The 23,966-nt window shown below is 57.9% G+C and overlaps 1 protein-coding gene across 1 annotated transcript; it reads left to right on the top strand.

Moving 5' to 3' along the window:
- The first annotated feature begins 2,106 nt into the window (after window positions 1-2,106).
- ARID3C (AT-rich interaction domain 3C) lies at window positions 2,107-20,036 on the top strand. Its single transcript, XM_033085989.1, has 7 exons — window positions 2,107-2,382; window positions 13,715-13,787; window positions 17,364-17,547; window positions 17,758-18,002; window positions 18,336-18,605; window positions 18,786-18,875; window positions 19,685-20,036. Exons 1-7 carry the CDS (start codon window positions 2,107-2,109, stop codon window positions 19,825-19,827), a joined length of 1,281 nt encoding a protein of 426 aa, XP_032941880.1. The 3' UTR covers window positions 19,828-20,036.
- Window positions 20,037-23,966: the final 3,930 nt, after the last annotated feature.

The raw sequence follows: 23,966 nt of genomic DNA, 5'->3' as shown, positions 1-23,966 counted from the left end.
ACATCTGGAAACACACTTGATGATAGCCTGGTGCCTCAGTTTACCCCACAGGGCAAACCAGGAGCACTGAGCCATTCCAGTGACAGAGATACATGACCTTGGTCTATCCGTGCCAGGAAGCCTCTTTGGGCATCCAGGCCACATTACAATCTGACCCCTTCAGCCAGGGGCCAGGCACCCGCAGCACCTGCCACAAAGCTCCCTTCCAAGTCCCAGGCTGAGGGTCATGGTTCACACTGCTGTGATACCCCAGCCCTCGAGGATGGAGCACTTGGAGCTTGCCCCAAACACCCCTTGGCACCTGCACAAGGGTTGGTAGCATGAGCACACACACCCACCTGCCCCAAAAAAGCACGTGTGCACATGCCTGCCCTTCCTACCCCTCCCAGCAGAGATTGCACGCACCAAGAGGTGAACACGAAACACACACACCCAAGCTCCCCATGGATATATATACGGCGTTTATTATTGTCCCCAAGAGCAAACACACGTGTGTGCGCGCACTCTGCAGGCACTCAGCCCCTCTGACAGGGCACACGGCTTCACCCATGCCTGTACATGGTTACTGCCCCAGGTGATGGACACACGCCCTCCACAGGGACTCCCAGGGCGTACACACACCTTCAACAGCGGGCACACTCCCGCGGGTGTGTGGGGGCTCCCATACAGACACGTGTAATGCACTCACTTCTCCCACTGTGCGCAGGCACGGGGGTGCTCAGACACCCAGCACACACACGTGTGGGGGCGGCTCATCCATCCCACTGCGCACACACGTACACACACACCCCCACCTTCTGCCAGCACACACAGGTATCTGCACACACAGACAGACCTCTAAGAGGTGTGCGATGGGTGCAGCACCCTCTTACACACGTGTGCACAGATCCCTCACACAGCCCTTTCTCCTCCACACTCCCTTCCCCTCACACACATCTGTGTGCACACCCTGCACACACCCCACGCCCTGCCGGTCTCCAGACCCACACACAGGCACGGACTGGGGCTCGCCCCCGCTCGCTTTGCGCCCCGGGCCCCGCGCAGGGCGGCTCTCGGCGGGCCGGTCCGGGGCGATCCCCCGGGGCTGCCGTAAGCCCAGCCCTCCCCGGGTGACTCCCTGGACGTGCGCTAGCAAATGGGAGCGGGGAGGGGTGTTGCTGTCTGACTGCCACTTGTTGCAAAAAAAAAAAAAAAAAAAAAAAAGAAGAAAGAGGGAAAGAAAGAAAAGAGGGAAAAATCCCACCCACCCTCATCTGCTGCGGAATAAAAGAAATATCGGCGGGCGCGGCGCCATGTGAGCGGCGGGCCGGGGCCGGGACCGGGCGGAGCAGCCGGGCGGCCGTGCCCCCCGGGACGGCGGGGCGAGCCCCGGGCGGCGCTCGGAGCCGGCGGCATGGTGGAAAACCCCAGCCTGGCGGCCAAACCCGCCCTGGTGAGGGACGGAGCGGCCGGAGGGGCCCCGGCGACGCGGGGGTGCATGGCGGGAGCGGGGTAGGGACACCCGCGTTGGACGGGGAGCGGGAGGGGGGTCCCCGGTGGGAGCGGGAGGGGGGTCCCGAGAGGACGGGGCGCCCGGTGAGACCCTCCGGCGGGATCGGGACGGGGTCCCCAGCGGGGACGGGGCGTTGGGGGGCTCGGTAGGAGAGGGTTCCCCGTCGGGGCGGATGTCTCCGCTGGACCGGAGAGGGAAGGGGTTCTCGGTAGGACGCGGTTCCCAGTGGAACTGGGGCGGGGGTCCCAGCAAGACACGGGTCCCCAGCGGGACGGAGGAAGGAGGCTCCGCGGGTCGGACCCGTCCCCCGAGGAGCGGGGATGTGGTACCGGCGGGCCGGGTTCCCCGCGGGGCACGGTGCCGAGTGGTCCCGGCAGGCGAGGCAGCCCCTCCGGGGGCGGGAGCCGCGCCCGGCGCGGCCACGGTTCCGCGGGCAACTTTTGGGCAAGGCCCCCGGGAGCGGCGGGGAGAGCGGGCGGGGTGGGGGATGCTTCCTCCCCTCCCTCCTCCTTCTCCGGCTCCGGCGGCAGCGCTGAGGCCGTGCCCTGTGCCCGCAGCCGGCCGCCCCGCCGCGGGGGCCGGGGACGGCGGGGGGGCTGCGCTTGGCGGCGGTGATGGAGAGCCTGCAGCGGCAGCAGGCGGCCCGCCTGGCCCGCGGCCCCGACGGCGCTCCCCGACGGCCCCCGCTGGAGCCCGGCCCCGGCCCCGGGCCGCCGCTCCCCGCCGCTCCCCGCCGCCGCCCGGCCTCCGGCCCGCGCCCGCCGCCCGCCGCTGCGGGGGAGGAGGAGGACGACGAGGAGGAGGAAGAGGAAGAGGAGGAAGAAGGAGAGCCCCGCGACCCACCGCCGCCCCCGCACCACGAATGGACCTACGAGGAGCAGTTCAAGCAGGTAAGGAGACATCGCTGCCCTGGCACCGGCTACTCCGGGCGGGCATCCCCGGTGTCCCCCCTGGTCCCCAAATTCGGGTTCAGCTTTGCCTGAATGGACGCCTCTCATGCCCCTCACTGCTCCCAAACCGTGTCTGCGTCCCACCCTAAATGAGCAACACCACGCCCCAGCCCAGACCCACCCCAAGCAGACATTCTCCGTATCCCCATTAACCTCAGACACTATTGTGATGCCACCCTAAAATGGAACCCCGCCAATACTCATCCACTGCCCCCTAAATCCTCCCCTAAATGGATACCCTCTGAATGCTCCTCACTGCCCCTATCCCTAAACCCTGTCACACGCTATAGGCATCATCATCATCATCCTGTGTGCTCCCCATCTCCCTGTTACCAAACTCCATTTCAACCCTGCTTCATGACCCCACCTCCTCAGTGTCCTCTGTGCCTGTCCACAGGCATCATAATAGGGTGTCCATTGTCCAGGCATCTCCCTGTACTCACCCTGATCTGTGCCAGCTCCATTCCTAGTGCTTTCTGTAATGGGTAGAACAGGCTGACCCCTGTCCACGAGGTTTTGCAGAGATGAGAAAGGGCAAGGGCTCTGGTGTGTGGTCACCCCAAGGAGCTGGTGAGCCGTGGAGCTGAGTTCCCTTATGTCTCTGCAAGGGCCAGGGCTTATAATGGTTGGTCAATGCAGCTCACTTTGTGCTGGATTTCTTTGTACTGGACGGAGTAGCACATACAGCCTGTCCCCTCATTCCTGGTGGCCGTAGGGAAGACCCTTTTGCAACTGAGAGCTGGCACAGGGAAAGGGCTTCAGGAGCTTGTATAAAGGATGGAAGAAAAGTCTCTCTGTATTTAATGCATGTGGATCTCACCTGAGCCGTGTTGTGCAAGCTCTGGTACGCACACAGCGGGTGCCTCTCCATGCAAGGGTGTGGGAATGGAGTGCACAGCACCAGGGCAGGTTTGTGATCCCCGTGCACTCAGCTTCGTTGTGAGGGAGACAGGGAAGATGTGGTGAGGGGATAGAACAGAGATGTCCCCATACAGCTGTTGTGTGGGTTTTTAGGACGGCACTGCTCAGGGACAGGAGGACGAGGGCACTTCGGTCTCATCCAGTTCTGGCAGGAGATGAAAGGAACAGCAGCAGGGACCCAATTTTTGGCTTTTCTGTTTCAAATTGCTCAACACGTTGTTATTGGGGTCCGGGGCACCCCCCCTGCCTACAAGGCAGCAGGTACAGGCGCAGACAGGGCGCAGGCAGCACATGCTTCCCGGCCATGCCCGGGGATGCTGCCAGTGCCTGACACTGCCTTGAAGCCTCCCGTGGAGGGCCGGGGTGGGTGAGCTGCACAGGCCAAACAGCTCGTCCGGGAAGTGTTACATTACACCCTGCTGCACAGAAAAAGGCTGACTGTCCGGTTCCTGGGGTCAGCCGGGAGGTGGGAAGCAGCTCCTCCCTCCCGGGGAGGCTAGGAAAGCATCCCCGGCATTTCTCGTCCTTCAGCCTCCCGCCCTGCCCCTGTCTGGGGCTGCCCGCGCTTCTTGTGCAGGGCAGGAATGTTGTGAATAGTGGGAGAGAGGTGACAGGAGAGGTTGGGGTGCAGGATAAATCCTGCCACAGCTTCCCAGGGTGAGAGCTGGCTCATTCCTTGTTTACTCTCTTTGGATTTTTCCAGCCCTGATGGGAAAAGTGAGGGACCCCTCATCTAGAGACCCACACCTGTGTTTCCCACCTTGTGGCTTGTCCCAACCACCCCAGGGAGCAACGGGATGCGGGGCCAGCTTGCTTTGGGGTCTGTGGGATGGCTGTCAGTCCTGTCCCTCCCCTGAGATCATGCAGGAGGGGACATACCCCTGCCTGGGAGGGACATGTCCCTGCCGGGTCCTCCCCAGGCTGCAGGGCTGCGGCTCACCCAGCCTGGGGAACAGGTTCTCCACTCTCTGCTGGGACTAAGTGGGGAGGGTGGCTGTGCTTCAGCTTTTGGAGTTTTCTCAGGGGCTGGGCTGTGATGCTGTGGGGGAGGTGAGGAGAAATCAGCATGTGTCTGCTGGAAAGCTGCTGGGGCACTGACAGTGTGGTTGTGAGGGTCCTGGAGCTGGAGAGAGACCCTGTAGTGGCCAGAGCTGTATTTCCCACCAGGACTCCCTACTTGAAACTGCCCAAGCCATCACACCATCATGCAGGGTGGGGAGCCCTTGCTCTCATCCTCCTGAAGTGGGGCACAGCTAAGGGAACAGAGACCACTGAATCCAGGCTGTTCGGGAGGAAGTGTTTAGAGAGAGACTTCCCCATTTCTCTGCAGTGGGGATGGGGTGGGAGGTTGGTACAGGACTATACAGGAAAAGGTTTCCACTCAGCACAGTGGTGCTAAAAGTGGGAGCAGAGGACGAGGTGGTGGTGGCAAAACCCACAGGGTTAATGGGCAAATGCTGCTTTGCATGGACAAACTTCTTGGGGAAATACCCCACATGTATGCTGCAGTTTTATATGCTTCCTGAGGCGCTGGTTTGGGGAGGGGGGGCTGGTCAGACCTTTGCTCTACTGGGAGGGCTGCTGTGACATTACGAGGCTGAGAGACCCCCTCACGCCTGCCTCTTGCATCAGCCCCCGGCGCCGGTTTATGTACATTGATAAGGACACATGGGTAGAGACCTGGGCAAAGGTCTGGGAGGTCTCCACACCCAGGCTGTCAGGCAGGCCCAGCCCTGATGTGGGGGGCACCAGGTGGGGTCTGATTATGCACTAGCTGTGAACCCCAGCTTCCCTAAGGTCTGGGATGCCTCCAGGTTTTAATTCTATGGTGCTGCATTATGTTTGACTTGGAGGGCACAGATGAGAGCCTGGCATTTCTGGTACCAAGCTCAGCTCCATGAATTCAGCTTTGCCTCTGGGGAAACCATGCATGTAGACAGGGATGGGTGCACTGGTTTCATTCAAGTGATAGACCAGCACCAGAATGGGGGCTTTCTTCTCCATCCCCTAGGGTGGGAGGGACTCAAACATCTGGGCTTTGCATCCAGCTCACTGTTAGCAGAGTGTTTGCGGGCAGGACGATGCCCTCCCTGCCAGGGCCCCTCAGCATGTTCACACCCATCTGTGACTGGGGGGATCAGGATCCTCTGAAGCTCCTTCCTCCCTGCCCAGGAGCAACTGCAGGGGGTGAGCCCCAGCCAGGCCTTTAGGAACTCCAGGGTGTCTGGTAGCCTCAGTGGTTAATTTGGGGGTGGCTGGTTTTGCCAGCAGCTGCTTGCCATTATCCTCAGCCTAACCCTGGAGTGGCTGTTCCTCCTGCCCTGCCTGTCCCTGATGCCAGCAGTTGCCTCTTGCACCCACCCACCTGTCTTTAACATGCATTTAGGGAGGGCTCACAGCCTGGAAGTGTGTGCCCCTCTAGACAAAGACTTCCTTGTGCCACAGAGGGTCATCCCAAAACTGAGTGAAAAGGTCTGTGGTGTGCACCCTCCTATCTCTGTACCTATTGCTCTCTCCTGTGGTGGTGCTTTCTCCTGGCGATGGAGGAAATAGAGGCAAGAAAGTTCAGAGAACGGAGGTGGCTGAAGAGGGGGACTCTGAGGAGAGGGTAGTGGTCTCCATGCCACAGCTCCCTCCTTACTGCCAGCGTATCTTCAACCTAAGTGCAGGACCAAGGGCTCCCAGGGCTAAGTTAGAGGGTCTCTGATTATACTGCAGAGGCAGGAAGGGGAGAATGGGCACAATGTGTTTACCCCTGTCCATGTGTGCCTGGAGGCTTTTCTCCAGTGAACCTGTGAGCAGAGCTGTGCCCCCAGTCTGGGACCACCTGGAGCAGGGAGGTGGCATCAGCAGCAAGGATCAGCATGCCAATGCCTGGAGCTCCCACAGCTCTGACAGCCCAGCAGCAGTGGAGGGCACAGGACAGGACCAGGGGTCTGCTGGGGTGTGGCTGGAAGGGCAACACAGGTGTTCTGGGGGTGTGTGTGCCCACAGACCACCCTGAGCGTGTGCATATGTATAAATGCACCTGTAAGCATGGGGGCACGTGTGTGTGTGTATGGGCCCACATGAGTGCCCCTGTGTAGTGATCCTTGGGAGATCCTGCGTGTCTGTATGGATCCACATGAGCGTGCAGGGTGTGTGTGAGCCCATGGAAAGTGCTGGAATGTGTCTATGGATCCATACGAGCACGCAGGTGTGCATGGATCCATATGGCTGTAGGTGTGTGTATGGCACCGTGTGTGTGTGTGCCCACACAAGTCTGAACACACCAGTGTGCACACATGTGGTGTCCCAGTGTGTTTAGGCATGTGCATGCCTGTCACTGTGTTGGAATTGCATGGACCCATGGTGCTTGAGGCAGGATTTGAGGGCTAAGCCCCCTCCAAGGCTGCCTCTTGTCCAGCCCACAGTGCTGAGCAGTCCTGGTGGTGCCAATCCCCCACTCCCACTGCTGCCCCCAGGGCAATTCCTGGCCCCTCTGGAGCCTGTGGGATGCTCAGAGCCTCAGAAGCTGCCACAACACTGTCTTCCATCCAGGGATCCAAGGGGTTTGGGACTGGGGCTCCAAAGAGGAGGTGTTAAAACTAGCTGAGGTTGTGAGAATACCCTCGCTGTTGAGGGGAGAGGTGCACCTTCAGGAGCTCATACTGAGGCTGTTCCAGCTCCCTCTCCAGATGCCTCCCTGAAATCAGATGCCAGTTGAGTCTTTGGGGAGGATGCACCCCCTCATCAACTTGGGCCTCCAATAATCCACTAATTGTGTTAATAATGGAGGTAAATCTCTTGTGCTGCCAGCCAGCTGGGCAGGGCTGCAGCAGGGAGGTCGGATCTGGGGTGGTGGACCCAGTGGGATGGATGGATGGATGGATGGATGGATGGATGGATGGATGGATGGATGGATGGATGGATGGATGGATGGATGGATGGATGGATGGATGGATGGATGGGTGGGTGTGCACAAGGATTGTCTGTGTGTATGAGGAGTATGTATGCAGTGGTGTGGACAGGATCTCTGCAGAGGGGGAGCACATCCAGGGGCTGTGTGAGTGTGCTTGGTGGGGCTGTTTGTCCAGGGTGAGGCTGTACAAGGAGAGCATGGACACATGTGTGCATCTGCAGAGCAAGCTGCAGTGTGTGTGAGTGTGCAGAGGGTGAGCAGACTCCATGTGGGGCTGTGGAAGCCTGTCCCCTGGGGCACCCACTGGAGATGGCTCTGTTAGTGAGGCTGTGTTCCCCATCATGGATCCAGAGCTTATGGCCCATGTCTGTAGGAAGGCGTGAGTGAGAGCCATGCTCAGGCACACAGCTGTTCCAGAGGCCAAGGCAGGGGCTGGGGTTGCTTTCACTGGGTGTGGTTGAGGGGGGCCATCAACATTTCCTTCTACATTGTGCCTTCCAAGAAGTTGCAGGAAGTGGGTGCATGGTGGGGAGGGGGATTGAACAGCCCCCACACATCCCCGGCATGCACACAGCCCCCCAGGTGTGCACCCCATATTCACACAGCCCCACAGCAGGCGTGTGTGTGCACAGACCCCGGTGTGTGCTAGAGCATGCCCTGTGTGCTCACCCGTGCAAGCACTGTGGGGGTGCGTGTGCATGTCCCCTGGGGACACCTGGGGTGGAGCTGGTCGTGGGCAGGGTCCCATAGCTCCAGTCGCCTAGGAAGGGATTGAAGGCATTGAAGGGGAAGGGTGTCCCACGTCTTCAGTCACCCATGGAGGGATCGGGGCGGGCGGGGACGAGAATGGAGGGGGAGGCAACACGGAGAGGAAAGCGAGGATGGAGGGGGAGGCAGTGGCATAGCAAGCGCTGGTGGGTCAGGGAGGTTAACCCGAACAAATCCGCTCATTGACTCTCTGCCTGCTCAGCCATGAACGAGTAACAAGGAGCTGATCGTGGGGGACGTGTGCTTGCCAGGAGCCAGGGCTGCCTCTCCTGTGTCACAGCCCCCAGACAGGACAAGGGGCCATGAATGGTGCCCGTGGTGGCACCACACAGGCATGGGCAGCGTGTTTCCTCTGCCCCAGCCTGTGGGGGAGCCACGCCAGCACCCCCTGCCTCAGTTTCCCCTCCCGCAGAGTGGCTGGGGACGCTGTGAGCCCCCCACGTCACGCCAGGGCCAGGCTGTGGGTGGGGGTCTGTCCCAAGGCCAGCACTTGCCAGCAGACCTTGCGCGGGCCGGGTTAATGTTTGCAGCAGCAGCCCTCCCGGGAGCGGCTGCGGAGGGAAGGGGGGTTTTAATGACCTGCCGGATCTGCCGCATTATCAGCGCTGATTAAACCTGCCTGCTCTATAAAGCGCCGTTAAATATTAAGCGTGATGAAAGGCTTTGAGGGGGAGCCACAGCGCTGGGAGAGGTCCCCAAACAGAGATGTCCAGCCACACTAGTGGGGTGGCTGCTGAGGTTGGTGCTGTTGGGATGGGTGAGCACCCTGCACCCCTCAGGGTTGTGGGGTCAGGGGAGCAGTGTCCCCCCAAGAGCCAGGACTGCCTTCGAATGCAGCCGGCCGTCCCAGCAAAGCTGTCCCATAACCATTAACTTATTAACAGCTGGTGGAAGAGGTGAGTGGTGGCTTGCAAGGTCAGGGGGTGGTTTGTGCCTGGCGGGAAGTGAACTGCCCCCCAGCTCTGGCAGTGGGGATAGGCAGGGAGGGATCTGCAAACCTTTAGTTCGTTGAGTGCACTCCTTGGCAGGGAAGACTCTAACTGTGGATACTGTTGGGATCCCTGAACCCCCCAGCATGCTCAGGGCTGTGCCTCAATTGGGAATGGTCAAATCCTGTGGTTACCTGCAGTGTAAACTGAGGCATGGCAGCAGGGCACGGGGAGGGTAGAACACACCAGTGGCTGGGTGCTTGGCTGTGTGCTAATCATCTTCCTTGGGAAGGATCTCAGAGGCAGCAGCTGAGCTCTGGAGAGGTGCAGTGACTCCAAAACAGTGCATCAGCAGTCAGCCACCCGTGGTGTGTGGCTGGGGGGTGCAGGGACGTGAGCATTACCTGGGCGCGCTGCGTGAACAGTGGCCAGATGGAAAAATTAGCAGTGTGGCTAATCAATGTGGTGGATATTAAGCAGCTCAGGGTTGGGGGGTTTGCATGGTGGGGGGGAGCTGAGCAGGATTCAGGATCGATACAGCTCATATTAAGTGGATTAAATCCTGGCTGCCGATCTGAGCCCTTGCTGCCAGCAGGAGGTGGCAGCTGAGCGGGGACTGTGGGGGTCCCACTGAGATCGCTTCCCTTGGCAGCAGGGCCCAGGGGGGATTGAGTGGGGACTCACCAGGAAGGGGCAAGCTGAAGTGCCTGGGGGGTGGCTTAGAACCTCTTCACATCCTTCCTCTGACCTCCTAGCTGTCTAGCTAGGTCAGCTAGGCTAAGGAGTCTCAGGGACCCAAGCTTCATCTCTAGAAGCCCTCCTGGTTCCAGGAAAGTCATCTCCTGAGTGAATGAGTGGTGCTAACAATGTTACTTAATCGTGGGGAGGAGGAGGAGGAAGCACAAGGTCTATTCACATCCTGTTAATGTCAACCTGCTGACCTTTAATCTGCCCGACAAGCACCGTTATCCCCATCCCTTAAGGAATATAGATGTCACCATGGCAATGGGATGACAGGAGGGAGCAGGTCCCAGAGCTGCACCCGGTGTGGGGTGTGGGATGAGGACACATTGAACTAATCCTGCACAAGCATCCAGGCCAGCAGTGCCAGGTGGAGGTGAAATGCTGCTGGGGTTCCAAGGCCAGTGGGGTGGCCAAGCATGGGTGCCCGAGGTCGGCAGAGCAGGGCTGCGCTGCACACCACTGGGATATCGATCCCGGGGCTTGACAGTTTAATACTTCCGTTTATAGAGGAATATAGTTACATCAATGGCGTTAAATGAGTTACTAATTATATCAATACAAACACGATTAAAAGGGTCCTTGCTCATAGGTCACGGCAAGCAGGAGCTGTGAGTTGTGTTGCACAACTGCCCCTGGGCAAGGCTCAGACCACTGCTCCAAGGCACACGGTGGGGGGATGCTCTGGGGACACGTGCCCTGCGGGGTCAGGGGTGCCCATCCATGTGGAGTGCCTGTCTGGGGTTGTGTGTGCATGTGTGGGACTGTACATCCCCTTCTGGAGTTCTGTGTTCCTGTTCAGGGCTCTCTGTGCCCATCTGGGGTTGTGAATGCTGTACAGGGCTTGTGTGTGCATATATGGGGTTGTGCATGTCTGTTTGGGGTTGTGCATGCATGTATTTTGCTCTGTTTGCCCATTTGGGGCTGTGCATGCCAAACTGGGATTTGTGAGTGCCTGTCTAGGGTTGTGTGTGCCTGTCTAGGGTTGTATATGCCCCAGGGTAGTGAGTCCAGAATTGTGCATGTATATATGGGGTTGTAAATGCCTGTCTGGTGTGTGTTCCAGTCTTGGGCTGTGGGTGCACATACAGCCATGTGCATGTTCCATCTGGGGCTGTGCATGCACACTTGGAGTGTGTGCCCGTGATGTGTGTATGGGGTTGTGGATGCTCCTGCAGTCTGGTGTGTGCCCGTGGAAGTCTGGGCACACACCAGGCTGCTGTATATGCCTGTGCATAAGGCTGTGCACTTCCAGAGGTGGCTGTGGATGCCTGTGTAGGGATTTGTGCCCATGTGTGTTGTGTATGCATCACAGGCTTGTGCACGCTCCTGTGATGTTCTACATGCCCCTGCGGAGCTGTGCACACCAGTGCAAGTTGTGCAGGATTGTACATGCCCATTCCAACTTTTGTGTGGCACTCGGGGGGATCTGTGTCCCTGTGTAAGGTTGTGCCTGTGCTTGTGTGGAGCTGTGCAATGCCCACGAGGGCTGTGCACACTCGTGTGGGGTTGAGTGGATGCACACAAGGCTGTGCACGCTTGTGGGGTTGGGCAAGCCCAGGCGTGGTTGTGCTTGCCTCTGTAGGGTTGTGTATGCTCATGTGGGGTTATTTACACCCAGGTGAGGCATGAGATCCTGCACGGCGACTGTGTGTGACCCAGGAGACCTCTTCTCCAGTCTGAGCATCCCCAGATCTTATGGAACACCCCGTGCATCCCAGGCGTACCCAAGGGCCGTGCCGGCTTGTCCCCAGCCGCTCAGCTCTGCTCTCATCTCCACTTGAAAGCTGACCTTTGCTCCCTGTTTGATGTAATGTGTTTTTGCATCTCAGTGCCCCACAGATAAAAGGTTAGAGGTTAATAAACAGTGGAAAAATGGAACCTGGCCCTTGGAGGTCACACCTGTTTTGGGCGCTGCAGTCAGTAGCTGCCCGCTCAGGGTGGGATCCTGCCTGCATTGATGGGAGGAGAAACACGAGTGGTACCCAGGGCAGAGGTGTGTGGTTCCATGGGTAACCTCTCAGGAAGGCCATGACTTCCCCTGACATCCTTCATCAGCAGGATGAGTGATAGTTGCCAGTTTTGTGGGTTTGCCCCTGCCTTGACAGGCCGGATGTCAGGGGATGTCAAAGCGCTCTGGTGTCACTTCCAGAGGCAGGGACTGGCAGGGAAATGCAGGCAAAACCTGGCTGACACAGTCTTCCTGGGGCAGAAATCAAAGCAGCTTCCTGGAGCTCTGCTCAGAGCCTGACCTAGTTACTGTAATCAATGGCTCAGGGACCTCCTGGAAAAGAGCAGGCGTTGGGGACGGGGCACAGAGTGAGGCAGGGAACACTGCTGTGGAGAGGGACACAATACTGGCATCCAGGGGTCAGGGCACTCCAAGAGCACCCAAGCAGCAAGGAGGGGATAGGTAAGTGATCCAGAGAGCAGGGAACCAGCAAAGAAAGAGCTCCATGGAGCCAGGCAGTCATCACCTGTGGGTATGGTGTGAGTCTGGCAGGTGTACCCCTAGACGAAGTTAGGGACAGGCAATTAGCACCGTTCTGTCCCTGACAGGGGACAGACAGCTGGCACCTGAGTTAGACAAGGAACTGTGTTAGGTGTGTCTGTTCAGTGATGGGAACTGTGGAGTCTGTGGAAGCATCTTCACATCCCTGTAGGTCCCCACATTCTGCCATCCCTACATCCCCACATGTCCATGTCCCTGAAGTCCCTTCGCCCCACATCCCTACATTCCCATGTCCCTGTATTCATGTGTCCCCACTGCATTCCTGCATCACTCCATCTCCACGTTCCCTTAGTCCCTACAACCCCCCATCCCTACATTCCCTTATCTCTGCATTCATGTGTCCCCATGGCATCCACCCCCATCCCCAATCCCCGTGTCCCTGCAGCCTGACGACCCTTAAGCACCGCTCCCTTTATCTGTCTGGTGAATGATGTTCTGTGTGGAGTGGGGGTGTGCTCCCTTTCTATTGGTTTTTAACAGCCTTTCCCAGCACAATTGTGTTTTAAACGACTCTATTTTGTGCCTGACTTTGTTTTCCAGCTTGCATTTCTTTGTATATGTTTTGGAAATCCATTCTGGACTGCTGAGTTTTGTTTCTTTTCAATGGCTTTAAATTCTTGCCGGGCTTGCTGGGAGGAATTGGTGTCTATAGTGTCTTCGATTGGTGCTAATTTTTCCTTCATGTGCTCTGACTTTTACTGCTGGGCCATCGATCTGGCAGGCTCCAATTTGTCATGGTCACTCAGGCGCTGTGCTGGAATCAGGCGAGCACGAACTTTTGCCGGCACTTCATGTCCCTGATATAGGGACTGTACTCACCACGCCAGAGCTGTCCCTCAGCTCAGGCTGTGTCCGTATGTCCAGACCACGCAGCACACAGAAGTGTCCTCACAGCCACACGTTTGTGTCTGTGCAATCCCGTGCACATTGCAGCCCTAGCACTTGCAGCTCCCTCGATGTTACTCAGTGCCATGGTCCAACCAACTTTCCCTTCTCCAGGATGGGATCAGCCCCCACTGTTCAGGTGGGCCTGTCCCTGTGAGGGATGAGGGCTAAGGAGGATGCTGATCCCATGCTGGGACTAGGAGACCACTCTGGCACTCGGCAATGCCAGAGCAGAGCTGAGCATTGTGATCCCGGAGTCCTGGCTGGGGCTTGGGGTTTGCTGCTGCCTCTGGGCTGTGAGTCTTGCATCTAAGAGGGGGAGGTGCAGGACAAACTGAGGCACAGACTCAGCGTCTCTGCAGCAAAGGTTCAAAGTAGTCTGTGGGGAGCCCGTGCCAGACCCCAGGTACGGGGAGAGCCCACAGCCAGGCAGAGGGTGTGTCAGGGGATTCTGTTGGTGCACAGAGCCTCTTGTTCCTGGCAGAGCAGGCAGGTGAGGCCAGGGGTGATGCGAGGTTGTGGCACAGGCAGTGTTTGGCCCCAGGCCCTGCTCCCATCCCCATTCTCACCTGCATGTGCTGGAGGCACTGACCCCTCTCTCTCTCCTGCCTCCAGCTCTATGAATTGGATGAGGACCCGAAACGAAAGGAGTTCCTGGATGACCTCTTTGGCTTCATGCAGAAGAGAGGTAAAGGTGGGTGGCTGGGGTGGGTGCCACTGCCACCCCTGCCTTGGCTGCTGGGGGCTCATGGTGTGTTGTTCTCAGGCTCTGGGCTGCTCCACATCTCTGCAAAACCCTCAGGCATGTCCTGCGGTGCTCCCCTGGCCTCCCCCTAACTCCAGGCTGGGGCAGCTGTCGATTCCTGCTGATATCCCGTGCCCATTAGCGGATGCCCACTGGAAACACCTGGTGGGGATGTCCATTAACATACTCCTTGATGACGAGCATTAGCAACACCCATTAGTAGCAACACCCATTAATGATGCCCATTAGCGGTTTTTTAGGACGTTTTAGGGATGCCTGGTGGGAAAGCCCTTGGCAGTGCCCGTTAGGGCTCCCTGTTAGCAGTGCCTGGTGAGGATGCCCATCCTCAGCATCTCTCAGGGATGCCTGCGATTTGCGGGAGCGGGGCCAGCAATCCGGGCAGCCCGGGCACCCAGGGGTTAAGGGCTCGCCAGCCAGCCCATCCTCATCGGAAATCTTTGCTATCGGCACGGGGAGCCGAGCGGCTCGCGGGGACTCGATAAATGCTTTAACCTTCGCCCTCCCCGGCCGGGCCTGCGACAATTAAAAGTTGCCGAGCGCGGGCGTGTGGCCGGCCGTATTAATTAGAGCCTTTTGCTGGTGTGTGGATTAATGAACAAGGCGCTCGATAGCCAGTAAACCCCAGGCAGAGGTTAATGCCGAGCTAATTAACGGGGAAAGGCTGAGGGGGGTGCAGGAGCTTTGGGGCTGGCTGTTCATGGGGTGAAGGAGGGCAGAGAGGGGCAGTTGCCTGCATGCCCTGCCGCTGAAAGGGTGGTGAGGGTCCCCACCTGAATGTGGGGCTGCAGAGATTGACTTTTGGGCTGGGCTGGGACACCACCAACTTGTTGCACTTACAGCTGTGGTGACTGGCTGGCACAGCTGTACGGCTCATGCTGGGGCCAGCTGTAGGCTGTGAACGGGATGGGTACTGCCCCATGGGTGCCCCCTGGCCGTGGTGCAAAGCTGGGGGGAGTGAGTGGGAGCATCAGCACTGCCTCAGCCCCCCAGCATCCATCAGCTACAAGATTCATGGGCTGCTCTGCAGCTTCATTATCTCTCTCTCCAGAGCTAATTAACTCCCTCGCTATTGGGGCCGGGGCTAATTAAGTAAGTGCCTGCTGGTGGGGGGAGGAGGGGGGAGCCTAATGCTTCCCTGACTGTGCTGCTCCGCATCCCTCTGTGTCTGGATGTCCTACTCCTGTGCCCTCCATCCCTTCTGTGCACGCAGGGTGTGGGTGCACAGATGGAGATTTGCAGGGAGGGGTGTGCATGAGCCTGTTGGAGGAGACAGGGATTTTGGGCTGGGATACCAAAGAGAAAGGGGATAGAAGGGCTGAGGTACAAGGACAGCATCCCAGGGATCATCAAGAGCTGGGTAAGAAGCAGCACCAAGAGCCACTGCAGATGAACCTGGGGCACCTAGGGGTGCATGGTAACACCCAGGCTGTGTCCCCAAGGTCTTGAGGAGGGATTGATGTCCACAGGATGAGCCCTGCTGAAAGGGATTGAGTCCCTCTTACTGTCTCAGGAGGAGAGTATCAGCACTAACATTTATCAGCAAAGTGGGAAATCTGTAGGGCTGAAAAATGGGTTGTAGGGCAGACCCTCTGAGGTCAGCCCGTGGCACAGGGGCACAGCTGGCCCTGGTGGCTCACGGAGGCAGTACCACCACCACCTCCAGGGTGGTGTACAGGACACAAGCAGTGTAGCAGCTCATGGCTGTGCCCCAATTTCTGTGGCACCTCAAAGAGAGTAATCAGGGACAGAGGGGGGCTGTTTCTACATTTGCTTACTAGGGTTTGCAGCTCCCACCCCCAATTCAGCACCAAGCTGAGTGCCTTGCTGATAACACGGGGCTATTAATCAATCAAGGCGCTAATTGCAGCACCACAATGGCTGTATCACCTCCCTGGGCTTTTGTGCCCTTGGCCCTGGCTGGGGCTGGGGCCATCACTCTGTGGGGATGCAGACAGGTGCCTTTGTCAGTGGGACAGGCATTGGCCACACACCCCGCACAGCCCTGAGATTAATGGCCAGGCACTTTCATAAGCCACCAAAGCTGGAGAGGGGAGAAGAGAAAAGAAATCCATGGGCCATTGACTGAGGGCTGAGACCCTGCAAATTTGTTGGCATTGGGGGTGAGGGAGAGCCCTCAGACTGGGCCCCCCCAAGGTGATGGGTCTTGTGCCAGCAGCCCCGAGCAGGGCTAGTGAGCTACCGACAGCAGATGTCAAGTCAATATCTCTGCCTTTCTCCCAGGAGGATAAACTCCTCTCCCCCTTCCCGACCTGGTGAACAACACAGACACACACAGAAAAAAAAAAGTTAAATGAACTCAGTAAAAGAATAAAAAGAGCTCATTTTTCAGGCTTATGTGAAGAAGCCAAGCCAATATCAGGGCCATAAATTAGGGATGCTGGAGGATGGCGGTGAATGACGGCTTCGTTTGAGGGGCGAAGCGCAGTCGTGACAGCCTCCCTTGGCCAAATGGATGGCTTTCCAATACTGCCTGTGCCCCGCCACCTCGCAGGTGGAATAAATATGGGGTGGAATGGCACAGAACGGAACAGGGTGGGATGGGAGGTGGTGTTTGTCCCTCCTCTGCCCAGCTTCTAGTGAATGCCCAGACTGTTGTCCCAAGTAGGCATGGAGCACAGCAAGGCTGTGGGGTTATTTAGGGGTGCTGAGAAAATGGGGAGGGGTTTCTAGCCAGGCTTGGTGGCTGTGGAGACTGTGGTGAACTACAGTGGGCTCACAGAACCGTGGTGAACCCATGTCATCTTGCCCCATAGCCTCATAGAGGATGGTGATGCTGGGGCACCAGGGGTCAGGGTCTCTGCTGAGACCAGTTGAAGAAGATTTGGGGTCAGGTTTCTTGAAGCAGGGCACTATAGTCCTTTAAGTAGAGGAGACTTCTGGGGCCATCTATAGGGTCAAGAGGTTTTTCAGAAACTCTTTGGAGGAGGAAACCTCTCCATAGAGAGATGGTGGGGTGAGTCCTCCCTGAAGGGTTGTGCAGGTAATCCGTCTTTGGAAAGGTTATAGGATGGGTCCCTTTTCAAAGTGTAGATGAAGTCGCTCTTTATGGGGCTCCGAAAGAGCATTACAGAGCGAGTCATTCTAGGATACTCAGAGATTTCATAGATTGGTGCTGTACAGCTAGCTCTGAGAATTGTAGAGACAACCTTATCTAAGGTTGGAGGAGGTTCTTTGTACGTGCCCATCCCAGATGAGACCATACCCAGTCCCACTGACAGCTCCATCAAAGGTGACCCTCTGCCACCATGCCAGAGGTCTCCCCTGATTTTTGGCACAGTGCCACTCTCCCAGGCACCCTGGGGTCCTGCCTGCACCCCAGGTGCCAATGGGTGCTCAGCTGGGCATGGAGAGATGTGCCTCCCATTGTGGGTGCCTGCAGTGGCAGTGGCAGGAGGGTGGGGACTGTGATCCCAGGTACAAAGGACCCCTGTGGGCAGGCCCCCACACCCTCTTTTGTCTCCTTTGTGCCTCTGGAAGGGACACCAGTGAACCGCATCCCCATCATGGCCAAGCAAGTGCTGGACCTGTACACACTGTACCAGCTGGTGACAGACAAGGGTGGCCTGGTCGAAGTCATCAACAAGAAGATCTGGCGGGAGATCACCAAGGGCCTCAACCTACCTACCTCCATCACCAGCGCTGCCTTCACCCTCCGCACACAGTGAGTTCCTGGCAGTGTGCTAGCAGGCAGGGGACACCTGCCCTGGGGCACCTGCTGGATCAGATGTCCCAGAGCCCTGCATGGGGTCTGACATGGGGTACCACAAAAGTGGATGGAGGGTGCTGCTCCTTCCCAAGGGCTCTTTGCTCAACGTGGTGCTGGATGGGAGATGGGCGACTGTGGATCTCCCGTGGCTCTCTCCCCGTGCAGATACATGAAGTACCTGTATCCCTACGAATGTGAGAAGCGGGCGCTCAGCTCTCCCGGAGAGCTCCAAGCTGCCATCGACAGCAACCGTCGGGAGGGACGGAGGCAGACTTTTGGCACAGCACTCTTCAACTACTCGCCAGCTAGCACCCCAACCCTGCTGGGCACCCCCAAAATGCCTCTGCCAGCTCTTAGCATCTCCACACACAGCTGTGGCCAGCTCAGCCAAGTGCATAGTGTTAAGAAAGGTGGGTGAAGATCCTATCTGCTTGGCAATGACAATCTCTTCCCAGGGGTGGATGCTGCTCCAGCAGCAGGGATGGAATGTCCCTGAGATGTTCCCAGGGATGTTTCCTGTCTGCTCTTGCCCCTTTTGCTTGGGGAAAATAGGAACGATGTTGTTCTTTTAGTCCCTTTCAGTGAGTGAAAGAAGTGTATTTTCTCTGGCTTTGGAGAAGGACCAAGCCCAGATGTTGGGAATGGTGGCCTGCCCTGCCCCATTGCTGGTGGGGTGGAGTTGGCACCTCTGGGTGAGGTGGGGTGGCGATGGGGGACCTGCTGAGCTCTCTTGGTCATTGCAGAGGACGGAATGCTGGCAGCATCAGTGCCAGGGCGCATTGCTATCCCAGTGGGACTGGCTGGCCACCATCTCACAGCAGCCCAAGCAGCTGCTGCCTCACAGGCAGTGGTGCTGGAACAGCTGCGGGAGAAGCTGGAGACAGGGGAGCCCCCAGAGAAGAAGGTGGCCCTGACAGCGGAGGAGCAGCAGCGGCTGGTGCAACATGCGCTTCAGCACAACCTCCTGGCCATGGCCTCCCAGTTCCCCATGAATGTCAAGATCTCCAGCCGAGGTAATGAGATGCAACACCTCAGCCTTGGTTATCCCTTTCCCTGGCACCCAAGGTGGGAGCAGCAGCAGCAACTGGAGAGGAGTGTGGATGCCCAGAGGGACTGGGTCCCGGCTTATCTGTCTCGGACAGGTTCTTGTTTCTGTTTCGCTTAACACTCATATTGGTATTTCCTTTCCCCAGATGACAGACAGGAGACCGCATTGAACCTGTCCACCAACAGCATTAGCAGTATCAACATGTCAATAGAAATAAATGGAGTTGTCTACACAGGTAAATAGAGGGGCCGCTTGGCCCGTGTAATTGCGGCCGGGAAATCCAATAACTTATAGCCACTGCCTGGCCAGCAAGTCCTTCCTTCAATCTGATGTCTTTACTATAAAATCCATCGTAATGAAGTGGCAGGGCTTGGGGAGAGGGGGCAGGAGAAGGAGGGGGTTGACAAGGATGGAAGTTGGCCCAAAGCAGGTGCTAGCAATGAAGGGCTAAAATGGGGGGTAAATGGATGGACAGATGGACAGACTCTGACTGAGAAAGGGACCCTGCACCTAGGGTCATTCCACATCCCAAGGTCCTGAAGGATGGGCTTGGATTTGGGATCACCCCAATGCTTGCGTGCCCAGAGGATCTCTGGTTGGGTGTGGGGCTTGGCTGATTGCAGAGCATGGTGCAGGGGAAGATGTTGGGGTGCCTTTGCTGGAGCAGAGGATCCTTTGGGGTTCCAGTGTGCACCAATGTGGCTAAGCAGCTCATTCCATGCCCCCCAGATCCATGCCTGTCCTGCTGAGACACCCCACAATTAAAGTCGATGGCTTTGCCTTCAGAACTTAAATATTTAACGAGTTGGAAAGGTCAGGGCTAAGCATCATGTGGGGCTGCCAGCCATATGGGCTCTGGGCCACCCCACAGGCTGCACCATGCAGGCAAAGATGCCTGGGGGAGGGAAGACACCACAGGTGATGAGAGGGGGCTGAAGCCCCCATGAGCTTTGGTCCCACACTCCCCAGCCTGGGTGCTGGGGGCCAGGTGAGCTCATCCTCCAACTCTAGGTTTGCCCTAACTTGCTTGTTCTTGTTCCACAGGTGTCCTGTTCGCCCGCCGGCCCTCAGCCACCCTGGCACCTGCTGGAGGGAGCAGCCAGACACGTCCAAACCCCATGCCTGCCCCAAACCCCCTGCTCCCAGCCTCCTCTCAAAGCCACACTCCCACTAGCGCCTCTCCATAAGGCAGATGTGACACCTCCCTGAAAACAGCTGGGGGGTGACCAGAGTCTGGGGGTCTGAGCTGTGGGACCCAGGTGGGCCACCAGGGTGGGATGGGGTACCCAAAGGTGCCTCTTGCTGCAATACTGAGCTGTGTCCATGCAAGGCTGTGAACACCCACGCTGGCCCTTTTGTCCCTTCATCCCCACACATGCCCCCTGACACACACACACACACACACACACACACACACACACACACACACACACACACTCCTTCCCAAAGCACCACCCCCAGGTGCCCCCCCCCACCCATCTCCTGCTGCCCTGATGCCTGGGGGCCCCCAGGACCTGCATGCTGCATCCCCGACATCCTGCAGCCCCTAACCCACCTCAATGCACGCACTGCTGCCCCTGTACATACATCAATGCATACACTGCGTCCCCAGCACACACCCTGCACACACCCTTGATGCCCACATTGCCTCTCCATACACACCTTCCGTGCAAACACTGCAGGCACCATACTCTGCAGCCCCTATTAATCGTAGCCCCTATACACTGCAGCCCCTGTATATATACTGCACCCCCTACCCACTGCAGACGCCCCTACCCAGCCCTCCTGCGCTGCCTGGGCTTGCTGCCCCTGCCCTGAGACACCCCCAGGGTGGTGGCATCTCAGCCCCCCAGGTCCTCAGCTCAGGGGGATCACCGTGGGGGGGGCAAATAATGGGGATATTGGTGGGAATGGTGGGGGTGGAGCTTATTGGGGTGGGGCTGGGGTTGGGGGTTAATGTCGGGATGGGGCTTGGTGGGGGGAGAGCAGGGTTGCCCAGCAGAGCCCCCCCACGACCAAAGACTGCCTGGGTGCCAGGGTCCCCACATGGGTGACAGGGAGACAGAGGGCACTCTGAACTACCTCGTTGGGGCTGGGCGGGCGCCTCCTCCCCCGCGTGTGCCCCAGGGTGCCAAAGCAGGTGAGCGTGGAGCGGCGCTCACCTCTACCTCAGCGTGGGGGGCTCGGCAGCGCCGGCCTGTTCCCCGCACTCCCTCCGCAGCCGCGTGACTCCGTGTATCTATTAAAGGAAATGAACTCCTGAACCAAACCCGTGCTGAGGGTGCTGTGCAGGATGTGGTGCCACACACTGAGCCCCAGGGCCCAGTCTGGGGGTGCAGGACACCCTGACAGCCTGTGATACTCTGTGGCATCACCTGAGGTTTCACAGCCCACCTCATGCTTGCCTCCAGCTCGGTTTCTGAGAGCTCTGAGTTGCAAACAAGTGTCCTACACTCACCAGAGCTCTCAGATATGCGCTGGTCAGACCAGCTCCAGCTGTGCCAGCTAGGCTGTGGGGCTTACCCCCATGAGCCCCCAGTGGCAGCTCACCCATAGGTGGGGATCCCATTAGGCTGCCCTGTGCCAGGGAAGGAAACATGACACTGGAGCTGCTGAGACCACGGGGCTGTGAGGTTGCACCTGGCGAGATGCCAATAGTGTGTGCCAGCCTGGTACCGGAGCAATGCCCAGAGAGAACACGGGGCACCATGGTGGAGCTGGGAGACACACACATATGTGAATGGTCATTTGTGCTCTCTTGTACAAACTCTGGCATGCATGTTCGGACCGGCACACTCATGCTTGCACATGAACTTCCACACGTGTGCAGCCACCTGTACATTTGAAGAGGCACAGGGGGCTTCCGTGGGGACATATGCTCTGGCCAGAGGCAACCACGAAGGCTGGTCTCTGGCACCCAAGGGAGCAGAAACTCCTGTTTGAGAGCCCCCCTGAGGGCAGACTCAGACCCCTGGGGACACCGTGAGCTTCCTGGGGACAGCCCCTAGTGCCTCGGGGACAGCCACAACCAGACTCCCGCCAACATTCCCAGCGCGGGTTCCCAGGGCAAGAGGACACCCCCATCCCGGAGCCCCAAGCCCACCCGGGGGGGGCTTGGGAGCGATGTCGCTGTCCAGGGTGCTGCAGCGACGCTGCCCGCCCCGGACCCAGCCTCGGGACACGGTGGTGACACGGAGGGTGAGGGTGTCACGCTGGAAACGTGTTGAGAGCAGGGGGGTGACACAGAACCCCTGCAGAGGACCGGTGTCTGGCCGCCGGGGATGGAGGAAGGTTCACGAACAAGAGATGTGTGTGTATGTGTGTGGGGGGGTTTGTGAGTGTACCAAGCAGGGCTGCAGTGGGATTGATGCAGCCTTAATTGGGGTCTTGTGTCCCTTTGCACTGCTGTGAAGTGCTGGCTACAGCTCATCGAGCACCGCAGCCCCAGGGAGCCAGCAGGGCACATGCAGGCCTGCGTCCCCACTCATTACCAGCTCAGAGGGTGATGTGTGTTTCCATGCTCCCTGGGGAGCTTGGGGACACAGCTGCTGTCACCTGAGTAACCAGCTGTGATTGATGCCTGCTTCCCCATGTCCTGCAGGGACAGTAATTGAGCAGGAGAGGGAAGGTGGAGGATGAAGGGACAATCCTGCCCAGCTGACAGGGCACTGGATCCAGCTTCAGCACTGAGCTGGGGGCAAGTGGTTGAATCAGTGTGCCCCTGCAGGCTCCAGAGATGGGGATGTGGTCAAAGGCCTTCTCTCATTCCCAAGGAGCAGGGAACAGACTCTGTGTGCTGGCTGTGGTCAATCAGTGCTGTAGCTGCAGCTCCGTTCCAAGGCTTGCAAACTGGATGGGACTCTGAAGGGTGGGTGGGGATAGTCCCAAAGCCCCCACTGCTTGAAGCCCAGGACTGCCTGAGTTTCTCTTCTTAGGGTACTGGGTGGTCTTGGACCCTCTAGTGCAGGCATCTGTGTGTTTGGGGCATTGTCCATCATGCTGGGCCCAGGCCACAGTAGAGCTGGTACCCTCTAAGCACAGACCATCGCTGTGTGCGCAGCCCCTGGCCCCCCCTGCAGCCCCCGGCCCCCCCTGCAGCCCCCAGGTGCTTCTGCTAATGAAGGCGTTTCTATTTCTTGCCTTTGTGGAACAAAGCTCAGCTCTTCCCCTCTGAAGATCCCTGTTATCGATCCCTGGGAAGAAAAGGCAGCACACAAGGAGTCTCAGCCTTCTCCTACTGCCTATGTGCCTGCACAGCTCCTGCAGGTGATTTGGTGGGGGTATAAGGGCTGCTGGGGCACTGGGCCACCCCACAGCTCCCTCCAGCATCCTGGTAGGCCTGTACAATATCCAGTAGGAACATACCTGTAAGGAGAACAATTTGTCAGGGCACAGTGGGTTTAGCTTTCAGCAAAGGGCAATGGGAGTGTTCCCCAAAGCCGTCCAGCACACATTACCAGCGATGTTAGCAAAGTACCTGCTATTAGCAGGTGGTTTTTACCTAAGAGAGTGGCCTGGAACCTTGACTTGGTGTTCCCTGGTGCCTGGGCTATGGCAGTGCAATACTCAGGCCCATGTTCATCCTGGCATTGCTGAATTCATTTGTTCATGACGGGGCAGTGGCAGGCTGAGCCTTGGGATAGAGAATGACATCAGAAGGTGCTTTGAAAATTCACAGAATCATCAGGGCTGGAAGGGACCCCTGAAGATCACCTAGTCCAACAGCCCTGCCAAGGCAGGGTCACCTGGAGCAGGTGACACAGGAACATGTCCAGGTGGGCTTGGAATGTCTCCAGAGAGGGAGACTCTACCATCTCCCTAGGCAGCTGTTCCACTGCTTTGCCATCCTCAACATAAAGAAGTTCTTCTGTTTTTGATTAGGGCCATTGCTTCTCGTCCTGTAACAGGGCACCACTGAAAAGAGCCTGGCACCATCCTTTCGGATACTGCCTTTGAGATATTTGTATGCATTAATGAGATCCCTCTCAGTCTTTTCTCCAGACTGAACAGGGCCAACTCCCACAGTCTCTCCTCAGAAGAGAGATGCTCCAGACCCCAAATCATCTTTGTGGCTTTCACTGGACCATCTCCAGTAGCTCCTTGTTTTTCATGTGCTGAGGAGCCCAGAAGGGGACACAGCACTCCAGATGCGGCCTCACCAGGGTTGAGTTGAGGGGCAGGATCACCTCCCTGACTGCTAGCCGCAGTCTTCCCAATGCACACTAGGATACCTATTGCTCTGCAGTTGGGAAACCCTCTGGACTTTTTCTGGGGCAGATCTGGTACTATGAATTCATTTAATCCCTGTCAGAAATCCGTGTAATTG

Source organism: Catharus ustulatus, chromosome Z (genome assembly GCF_009819885.2).
Source record: "Catharus ustulatus isolate bCatUst1 chromosome Z, bCatUst1.pri.v2, whole genome shotgun sequence".
In the NCBI taxonomy this organism is placed as follows: domain Eukaryota; kingdom Metazoa; phylum Chordata; class Aves; order Passeriformes; family Turdidae; genus Catharus; species Catharus ustulatus.
The sequence above is the reverse complement of the archived record's forward strand: the minus strand, read 5'-3'. Positions and strand labels throughout refer to the sequence as shown.